Source organism: Nyctereutes procyonoides, unplaced genomic scaffold, assembly GCF_905146905.1.
Source record: "Nyctereutes procyonoides isolate TBG_1078 unplaced genomic scaffold, NYPRO_anot_genome, whole genome shotgun sequence".
In the NCBI taxonomy this organism is placed as follows: Eukaryota; Metazoa; Chordata; class Mammalia; order Carnivora; family Canidae; genus Nyctereutes; species Nyctereutes procyonoides.
Genome location: NW_026575132.1, coordinates 10694053 through 10705331, shown reverse-complemented (window position 1 = coordinate 10705331; position 11279 = coordinate 10694053). Strand labels below are relative to the sequence as shown.

The window sequence follows — 11279 nt, the reverse complement described above, 5'->3', positions numbered from 1 at the left end:
GTTGTTGTCGTTGTTTGTTTTTGCTTTTTTTCTTCCCTTTTTCAGTTCAACTTGTTTTTAGCCACTCTGCACTGAGCAAAATGACTAGAAAGAAGAACTCACCACAAAAGAAAGAATCAGAAACAGTACTCTCTGCCGCAGAGTTACAGAATTTGGATTACAATTCGATGTCAGAAAGCCAATTCAGAAGCACAATTATAAAGCTACTGGTGGCTCTGGAAAAAAGCATAAAGGATTCAAGAGACTTCATGACTGCAGAATTTATATCTAATCAAGCCAAAATTAAAAATCGATTAAATGAGATTCAATCCAAACTGGAGGTCCTAACAACGAGGGTTAATGAGGTAGAAAAACAAGTGAGGGACATAGAAGACAAGTTGATGGCAAGGAAGGAAGCTGAGGAAAAAGAAAAACAAAAGATCATGAGGAAAGGTTAAAGGAAATAAATGACAGCCTCAGAAAAAATCTACATTTAATTGGGGTTCCAGAGGGCGCTGAAAGGGACAGAGGACCAGAAAGTGTATTTGAACAAATCATAGCTGAGAATTTTCCTAACTTGGGGAGGGAAACAGGCATTCAGATCAAGGAGATAGACACTCCCCTAAAATCAATAAAAACTGTTCCAACACCCCGACATTTAATAGTGAAACTTGCATATTCCTAAGATAAAGAGAAGATCCTTAAAGCAGCAAGAGACAAGAGATCCCTAACTTATATGGGGAGAAGTGTGAGGTTAACAGCAGACCTCTCCACAGAGACCTGGCAGGCCAGAAAGGGCTGGCAGGATATATTCAGGGTCCTAAATAAGAAGAACATGCAGCCGAGAATACTCTATCCAGAAAGGCTCTCATTCAGAATAGAAAGAGACATAAAGAGATTCCAAGATAGGCAGAAACTGAAAGAATATGTGACCACCAAACCAGCTCTGCAAGAAATATTAAGGGGGACTCTGTAAAAGAAAGAGGAAGCCCAAAGAAACAATCCACAAAAACAGGGACTGAATAGGTATTATGATGATACTAAATCCATATCTTTCAATAGTAACTCTGAACGTGAGTGGGCTTAATGATCCCATCAAAAAGCGCAGGGTTTCAGAATGGATAAAAAAGCAAGACCCATCTATTTGCTGTCTACAAGAGACTCATTTTATTTTTTTAATTTTCCTTTTTTTTAAGATTTATTTATTAATTTATTCATGATAGACACAGAGAGAGGGAGAGAGGCAGAGACACAGGAGGAGGGAGAAGCAGGCTCCATGCCGGGAGCCCGACGCAGGACTCAATCCTGGGACTCCAGGATCACGCCCTGGGCCAAAGGTAGGCGCCAAACTGCTGAGCCACCCAGGGATCCCAAGAGACTCATTTTAGACCTAAGGACACCTACAGCCTGAAAATGAAAGGTTGGAGAACCATTTACCATTCAAATGGTCCTCAAAAGAAAGGGGTAAGCAGTCCTCATATCAGATAAATTAAAGTTTACCCCAAAGACTGTAGTAAGAGATGAAGAGGACACTATATCATACTTAAAGGTTCTATCCAACAAGAGGACCTAATAATCATGAATATTTATGCCCCTCATGTGGAAGCTGCCAAGTAAATCAATTAATAACCAAAGTCAAGACAGACTTAGATAATAATACACTTATACTGGGAGACTTCAACACGGTGCTTTCTGCAAATGACAGATCTTCTAAGCAAAACATCTCCAAAGAAACAAGAACTATAAATGATACATTGGACTAGATGGATTTCACAGATATTTACAGAACTTTACATCTGAACACAACTGAATACACATTCTTCTCAAGTGCACATGGAACTTTCTCCAGAATAGACCACATACTGGGTCACAAATCAGGTCTTAACCGATACCAAAAGATTGGGATTGTCCCCTGCATATTTTCAGACCATAATGCTTTGAAACTAGAACTAAATCACAAGAAGAAATTTGGAAGAAACTCAAACACGTGGAGGTTAAAGACCATCCTGCTAAAAGATGAAAGGGTCAACCAGGAAATTAGAGAACAATTAAAAAGATTCATGGAAATGAATGAGAATGAAGATACAACCGTTCAAAATCTTTGGGATACAGCAAAAGCAGTCCTGAGAGGGAAATACATCGCAATACAAGCATCCCTCAAAAAATTGGAAATAACTCAAATACAAAAGCTAACCTTGCACCTAAAGGAACTGGAGAAAGAACAGCAAACAAAACCTACACCCAGCAGAAGAGGAGAATTAATAAAGATTCGAGCATAACTCAATGAAATAGAGACCAGAAGAACTGTGGAACAGATCAACGAAACCAGGAGTCGTTTCTTTGAAAAAATTAATAAGATAGATAAACCATTAGCCAGCCTTATTAAAAACAAAAGAGAAAAGACTCAAATTAATAAAATCACGAATGAAAAAGGAGAGACCACGATCAATACCAAGGAAATACAAACGTTTTTAAAAACTTATGAGCAGCTATATGCCAATAAATTAGGCAATCTAGAAGAAATGGACGCATTTCTGGAAAACCACAAATTACCAAAACTGGAACAGGAAGAAATAGAAAACCTGAATAGGCCAATAACCAGGGAGGAAATTGAAGTGGTCATCAAAAACCTCCCAAGACACAGAAGTCCAGGGCCAGATGGCTTCCCAGGGGAATTCTATCAAACATTTAAAGAAGAAACAATACCTATTCTACTAATGCTGTTATGAAAGATAGAAGGAGATGGAATACTTCCAAACTCATTCTATGAGGCCAGCATCACCTTAATTCCAAAGCCAGACAAAGACCGCACCAAGAAAGAGAATTATAGACCAATAACCCTGATGAACACAGATGCAAAAATTCTCAACAAGATACTAGCCAAAGGATCCAACAGTACATTAAGAAGATTATTCACCATGATAAAGTGGGATTTATCCCTGGGATGCAAGGCTGGTTCAACACTTGTAAAGCAATCAACGTGATAGATCATATCAACAAGAGAAAAAACAAGAACCATATTATCCTCTCAATAGATGCAGAGAAAGCATTTGACAAAATACAGATCCATTCCTGATCAAAACTCTTCAGAGTGTAGGGATAGAGGGAACATTCCTCAGCATCTTAAAAGCCATCTACAGAAAGCCCACAGCAAATATCATTCTCAATGGGGAAACACTGGGAGCCTTTCCCCTAAGATCAGGAACACGACAGGGATGTCCACTGTCACCACTGCTATTCAACATAGTACTAGATGTCCTAGCCTCAGCAATCTGGCAACAGAAAGAAAAGGCATTCAAATTGGCAAAGAAGTCAGACTCTCCCTCTTTGCAGATGACATGATACTGTACATAAAAACCCAAAAGACTCCACCCCAAGATTGCTAGAATTCATACAGCAATTCGGCAGTGTGGGAGGATACAAAATCAATGCCCTGAAATCAGTGGCATTTCTATACACTAACAATGAGACTGAAGAGGGAGAAATTAAGGAGTCAATCCCATTTACAACTGCACCCAAAAGCATAAGATACCTAAGAATAAACCTAACCAAAGTAACAGATGTATACCCTAAAAACTACAGAACACTTCTGAAAGAAATTGAAGAAGACAAAGAGATGGAAAAATATTCTATGCTCATGGATTGAAAGAATTAATATTGTGAAAATGTCAATGCTACCCAGGGCAATTTACACATTTAATGCAATCCCTATCAAAATACCATGGACTTTCTTCAGAGAGTTGGAACAAATAATCTTAAGATCTGTGTGGAATCAGAAAATGCCCCGAATAGCCAGAGGAATATTAAAAAAGAAAACCATAGCTGGGGGCATCACAATACCAGATTTCAGGTTGTACTACCAAGCTGTGGTCATCAAGACAGTGTGGTACTGGCGCAAAAACAGAGGCATAGATCAATGGAACAGAACAAAGAACCCAGAAATGGGTCCTCAACTCTATGGTCAACTAATATTTGACAAAGCAGGAAAGACTATCCACTGGAAAAGACAGTCTCTTCAATAAATGATGCTGGGAAAATTGGACAGCCACATGCAGAAGAATGAAACTAGACCACTCTCTTACACCATACATAAAGATAAACTCAAAATGGATGAAAGATCTAAATGTGAGACAAGAATCCGTTAAAATCCTAGAGGAAGACACAGGCAACACCCTTTTTGAACTTGGCCACAGCAACTTCTTGCAAGATTCATGTGTGAAGGCAAGGGAAACAAAAGCAAAACTGAATTATTGGGACTTAAGATAAAAAGCTTCTACACAGCAAAGAAACAGTCAACAAAACTTAAAAGACAACCTACAGAATGGGAGAAGATATTTGCAAATGTCATATCAGATAAAGGGCTAGTATCCAATATCTATAAAGAACTTATTAAACTCAACAGCAAAGAAACAAACAATCCAATCATGAAATGTGCAAAAGACATGAACAGAAATTTCACCAAGGAAGATATAGACATGGCCAACAAGCACATGAGAAAATGCTCCGCATCACTTGCCATCAGGGAAATACAAATCAAAACCACAATGAGATCCCACCTCACACCAGTGAGAATGGGGAAAATTAACAGGACAGGAAACAACAAAGATTGGAGAGGATGTGGAGAAAGGGAACCCCCTTGCACTGTTGGTGGGAATGTGAACTGGTGCAGCCACTCTGGAAAACTGTGTGGAGGTTCCTTAAAGAGTTAAAAATAGAGCTGCCCTACTATGAAATGTGCAAACCTTGACTATACCTTGAGAGAACTGGGGACACTTGAGGATACACTATTTAATGATACTGTGCTATGTAAACTAATGTTCTTATTTTTGGAGGATGCATGTTGACTAGTGCAGTGACATGATAGCAACTTACTTTCAAAAGATTTACCAAGAACAGGGGTGGCTAGGTGGCTCAGTTGGTTGAGTGTCCAGCTCTTGATTTTGGCTTAGGTCATGATCTTGGGGTTGTGGGTTTAAGCTCCGTGTTGGGCTGGCTCCATGCTGGGGGAAGGAGCCTACTTGATATTCTCGTTCTCTCTCTCTCTCTCTCTCTCTCTCTCTGCCCTTCCCTATCCCATCTCTCTCTCCCTCTCTCTTTTTTTTTTTAAAAAAGATTTGATTTTATATTTATTCATGAGAGACAGAGAGAGAGAGAGAGGGAGGGAGAGAATGAGAGGCAGAGACACAGGCAGAGGGAGAAGCAGGCTCCACGCAGGGAGCCTGATGTGGGACTTGATCCTGGGTCTCCAGAATCACACCCTGGGCTGAAGGCGGTGCTAAACCGCTGTGCCACCATGGCTGCCCTTATCTCCACTTTAAATGGTCTTCTCACCTTTATTTAGCTTCTCACTATTATTTAACTTCAGTTAACTAATTTTTACCTGAAAAATTTCCTGAGATAAATGTAGATTCATGCATACTTGAGAAATAACGCAGAGAAATCCTTTGTACACTTTGCCAGTGTCCCTGAATAACATTTTACAAAAGCTCCAGAATATTGACATTGATAAAGCTCACTTACCTTATTCAAATTTCCCTAGTTTTACTTGTACTTGTGTATGTGTGTGTTAATTTCTATATAGTTTTACCAGTTATGTAGCTTTGTGTATCTACCACCACAGTCAAGATACTGAACAGTTCCCCAAACCACAGGAATCTCCCATTGCTCCCCTTTTATATCTCCCACCACCTCTTCATCTCTGCACCTCTAACTAAAACCTCTGGCTGTCAAAGCTGTCTTCCAAATTTCCATAATTTTGTCATTTCAAGAATGTCATCTTTTGGGATTAGTTTTTTTCTGCCTGGGAGAGTCATCCAAGTTATGTGCTCCTCTCTTCTCATTGTTCAGTTGTATTCCAAGGTAGGTACCTGCTGCAGTTTGTTTAACCATTTCGTCTTTGAAGAATATCTGAATTGATTCCATTTTTTGGCTGTTATGAATTAAGCTGCTGTGAACATTTGTATGCAGGTTTTTGTGTGAATATATGTTTTTTATTTCTCTGGGATACTGCCCAGGAGTGCAATTGCTAGGTTGTACAGTAGTTACATGTTTAATATTTTAAGAAATTGCCAAACTGTCTTCTAAGTGGCTGTAACTTTCTATATTTCCTTTTCACATTTTAAAAAAGAATCCAAACCATTTTGTTTTTGAATATCCCACCTACATTTTGTATTTGTTTGATTTTTTTTTCCCTAATGGCATCATTCAATTTGTTCTCTATCTCCTGAATTTCTTGTAGACTGGAGGTTAGGTCTAGAAGTTTGACTAGATTTAGGTTAGATATTTTTTTATGTTGCATCAGATGAGCCCTAAGGAAGTCGGTGTGAGCTGATGGGCAGCAGGTCTCATTGGCACGGTAAACACCACACAGCACAGACCCTGATGACAACAAACATGTATCAAGGGCTTTTGGCTCTTGTGCCATGAGCCCTGGGAACAAGGTGAGGATCAGATTCCTGCCCCTAAAGAACTAGCTTTTGAAATTAACTAATTCTGATAGCATGAGCTAATAGCAAAATGCCAAGTTGTAGCTCAGCGGCAACATTAATTCTGCTTTGAAGGTATGTGTATAGGGTTATGATATTTAATTGAAAGCTGAGGTTTGAGCTGGCCCTTGAATAAAAGAAAAATAGATCCCAAGTAGAATAGCAATAAATAGTGATCCTGAGGTAGAATGTGTTTTGGATGCCCTTGGTTTCCAAGCTAAGGAATATAAATTTATGGCTAACAAAGATACTCTGAAAGTTTCTGGTTTTGTTTTTATTTATATATATATATTTTTGGTTTTGCTTGGTTTTAAAGGTAAGCTGTATTATTATTGGGGCAATAGAAAGGGGGGAATGACAGCATGCTGAAGATCCAGGAGTAAACCATTGCAATTGTGTATGTGAAGTGTCCTGAACTAGGTGCCCTGAAGAGAAAGAGTAGGGTTCAAATATTTAGGATTAGAATTTAAAAATATGTCTGAAGTTCTAAGCTCTGGTGGCTGTGATATTACCATATTAAATGAGCTTGGAGGGTAGCCCGGGTGGCTCAGCGGTTTAGCGCCTGCCTTTGGCCCAGGGCCTGATCCTGGAGACGCGGAATCCAGTCCCACATCAGGCTCCCTGCATGGAGCCTGCTTCTCCCTCTGTGTGGCTCTGCCTCTCTTTGTTTCTTTCATGAATAATAAAATCTTAAAAAAAAAATAAGGTTTGGAATATACCAGAGGTCTGGGAGGGAAGATGAATATTAACGTGCTATGAATGTGTTATGAGTGTATGTATGGGACAGTGGGTTCTGGGAAGCATAATGTCTGGAGCTCAGGGGATAGTGTCAATCTTCCAGAAGGGGTTGGTTTAGGGAAAGGAGGCTTATGATGGTTTAAGGGAGCAGACAAGAAGGTGAACTACGGCGTTCACAGCGCGGAAGGGCCTTGCCGTCCACCAGCACGCTCCGAATCCCCTGAGAGGGAAGGGGCTTGGGGAAGCGCTTGCAGCCGGCCCTCGGGACAGCTCGGGCTGGGGAAGCGCGGGCCGCAGTGCGCACGCGCTGAGACCTGGGCGGGGCGGCGGCGGCGGGCGGCGGCGGCGGGCGGCGGCGGCGGGCCGCGCCTGCGCAGTGGGGGCCGGCGGTTGGGCGCAGACCGGCCGGCGGAGGATGGAGGGATGGAGCTTCCCCGAGCGCCGGCCCGCGGTTCCCACGCCCCCGACGACCGCGAAGGGCGGGGCCGTCCCCAGTCCACAGCCCCCGCACTTCAGAGGAATCCCTACTGCATCCCCGACGTCCTGCACAGCAGAGGGCCGCAGGGGTAGCAGGGCCACGCACCCGGCCAAGGAGGAGGGCGCCGGGCACCGGCTGCTGAACGTGAGCGGGGGCCCCGCCCTAAACTGGAAGGTGGCGCTCACTTGTGGGACCTTGACAGTCATTTAACTTGTCAGACAGTAATTATTTTTTTTAAGATTTTATTTATTTATTCATGAGAGACACACACAGGGAGGGAGAAGCAGGCTCCATGCAGCCAGCCCGACGCGGGATTCGATCGGGGGTGGGTGGGTCTCCGGCGTCACGCCCTGGGTCAAAGGCAGGTGCTCAACCGCTGGGCCCTCCAGGGATCCCCTCGGGCAGTAATTTAAGTGACAGTTGGGACAGTCTCCTTTTTAGCGTCGTTTGAAGATCTGAGAGAGATAATGATGTCAAGTGCTTAAAGCTGCGAGGCAGGAGGTGTCACAGCTGCTGTCGTCATTGACATAAGTGATGCCTTCATCACCACCATCAGGATTTCATTTCTGATGTTAAAGGGCTAAACTTCAGAAAGTCGAGTCACCTTTGTTTTCACTTCCTGGGGTCATCATACGGGAACAAATCCGTGTCACGTCTGCAAAGTAATTGGCCTCCTTTTTTTTTTTTTTTTTAAGATTCATTCATTCATGATAGACACAGAGAGAGAGAGACAGAGACAGAGACACAGGCAGAGGGAGGAACAGGCTCCATGCAGGGAGCCCGATGCCGGACTCGATACCGGGACTCCAGGATCGCGCCCTGGGCCAAAGGCAGGCGCCAAACCGCTGAGCCACCCGGGGATCCCCCGGCCTCCTGTTCTTAATTGGAAAGATTGATTTATGTTCAAAATATGTGAAACTCTTTTAAGTTCACGGTATGATGGTATAGCCAGAGCACGGAGGAAGTGGAAAAGGGTAACCAGATGGAAACTCGCTTTTTCAAAGTGTTAGAAGGCGACATTAGGGAATTTGTACGTTCTCTGTTGGTCTTCAGCTATTAAAAGAATAGTAGAGATAAAGGTATCAGGAACAAATGGTGCACAAAAGGAAGATGCCCTCTGTAAAATCAGGGAGTTGAATTACTTGATCTCGACAGTACCCTCCTACTTCCAGAAACTTAGAATACTCTTGATTCATTGTTATGATCAATTGAGAGCGTATTAGGATTTAGCCATAATGGTAGGAGAAATTGCAAAGTGGTGAAAGAGGGAAGTGTTTGGAGGTTTAGGCCACAGGAGATGTTTGTTTTACATCACTTTGTGGAATATGGACTTTATTTTGTAGAATGGTAATTTCCAGTATTTTTTCGAGCACGAGAATTCCTTTTTATCACAAAAGAATAACGGACTTTTTACTCTCTACTGACTGGAAAGATCTGTAATGACAGCCACCAGGCGGCAGTGTTTTTAATTTGCTTATAGGCACAACAGCAACTACATATATTCAAAAAAGAGTAGTGCACCCATATGCGAGGTACGTTGTTGACGCAAGTTTGGTTTCCCAAATTATTTGACCATAGGATATTTTAATGTTTTGATAGAACAACAACAAAAAAAGAGCTTAAGAAATGAAATGTGCACTTGGGTTTAATTTATAATGACCTCATAAATGAATTCTTTTCAGACACGGATCCAGAGGAATGAGTTTATGTACTATAGATGTTCATTATACAACAAAGTTAGAAAAATACAAGTGTGTGTTATTAAAATTATTATAATAGCTATAAGATACACAGTGTAGACCATTGATCACAGAATGGATATTCCTCTTTAATAAATGCTGCCTATGCATCAGTACACAGGTGGAACATTATATATTTAGGTAACAGGTAGTCTTCTTACAATTTCTTGGCATTTTATGGCACATGGTTTCTTGAAATCAGATTATCCTACGGTAGTAACAGCTATATAAACATGTTTAGCATTTCTGTTCAAAATACAGTTTTTTTAAACTTGGAAGCAAACATAACTCTCAGGTATGTTTCACATCTTCTTTTTATTTATTTATTTTTTATTTTTTATTTATTTTTTATTTATTTTTTTATTTTTATTTTTTTGTTTCTTTTTTTTTTTTTGTTTCACATCTTCTTGGAATACATTTCGGGATACGAATAGTTTGCAGGTGGTGCTTAAAACACATTTAAATTCAAGGATATTCAAAGAACCAGGGCTACAGAAGACAGGAAAAGCTGGTTTTAAGCAGGGGGATAATATGGATCAGATGTGCTTTGTTGAATGAATAATAGTGAAGGGGAATATAAGGGAAGGGAGAAGAAATGTGTGGGAGATATCAGAAAGGGACACAGAACATAAAGACTTCTAACTCTGGGAAATGAACTAGGGGTGGTGGAAGGGGAGGAGGGCGGGGGGTGGGGGTGAATGGGTGACGGGCACGGAGGGGGACACTTGACGGGATGAGCACTGGGTGTTATTCTGTATGTTGGTAAATTGAACACCAATAAAAATTAATTTATAATTAAAAAAAAAAAGCCAGGAATTAGCAAACTATAGCCCCTTGGCCAAACCAGGCCCACTGCCTGTTTTTATAAATAAAGTTTTATTGGAACTAAAAAAAAAAAAAAGATGTGCTTTGTTGAAAAAATTAACTATTAGGATTTAAGGAGAGAGTAAAGAAATAGGCAGTGAGGACAGTAGAATCTATGAGGGGATGGAAAAGCATGGGTTCTGAAGCACAGACAGAGGTATCTTTCTTGAATAGAAAGGCATCTCTTCTTCCAGACCAGTGTTTGTTTATTTATTTAAAAAGATTTTATTTATTTATTCATGAGACACACACACACACACAGAGAGAGAGAGAGAGAGAGAGAGAGAGAGGCAGAGACGCAGGCAGAGGGAGAAGCAGGCTCCATGCAGGGAGCCCAATGTGGGACTCGATTCTGGGCCTACAGGATCACGTCCTGAACCAAAGGCGGATCCTCAACCGCTGAGCCGCCCAGGCATCCCTAAATAAAGAAAATCTTTAAAAAATATTTTAAAAAAAGAGTTGGAGAGAGCATAAGAAAGTAAACAGATGTGAAGTTTCTGCAGAGGGTTTGGAATGTTCATGGAACGTAGTGAATGAGAGGGAGAATGGTGTGAAATGGGGCCATAGCATATCTTTTTGTATGTTTAAAGTCCCTTAAATTTTTTTTGTGTGAATTTTCTGTTTATTTTCCTAAGAGAAAAGTTCTTTTCCTCCTCCATTTTTCAAAAGTTCTTTATTAGATCTTTCTCTCTCTCTCTCTTTTTTTTAATATTTCATTTATTCATGAGAGGCACAGAGAGAGAGGCAGAGAAACAGGCAGAGGGAGAAGCAGGGTCCATGCAGGGAGTCCAATGCAGGACTCTGTCCCAGGACTCCAGGATCACTCCCTGGGCTGAAGGCAGATACTCAACCGCTGAGCCACCCAGCCGTCCCAAGATACTAGATCTTCATCTGTGATATGTGTTACAAATATTTTCTCCCAGTTTAACAGCTATTATTTTGACTGTTGTTGGCAGTTTTTGTTATGCAAAAGGGTTCTTAATCTTATGAGGTCAA

General features: G+C 41.2%; 1 protein-coding gene across 1 annotated transcript in view; it reads left to right on the top strand.

The window, feature by feature from the left end:
- Positions 1-7617: 7617 nt before the first annotated feature.
- Positions 7618-11279, top strand: part of C2CD6 (C2 calcium dependent domain containing 6) — a 106573-nt gene continuing 102911 nt past the window's right edge. Inside the window, exon 1 of the mRNA XM_055344983.1 lies at positions 7618-7824. Coding sequence (XP_055200958.1) covers positions 7618-7824 — 207 coding nt within the window. The remainder of the gene's footprint in view (positions 7825-11279) is intronic.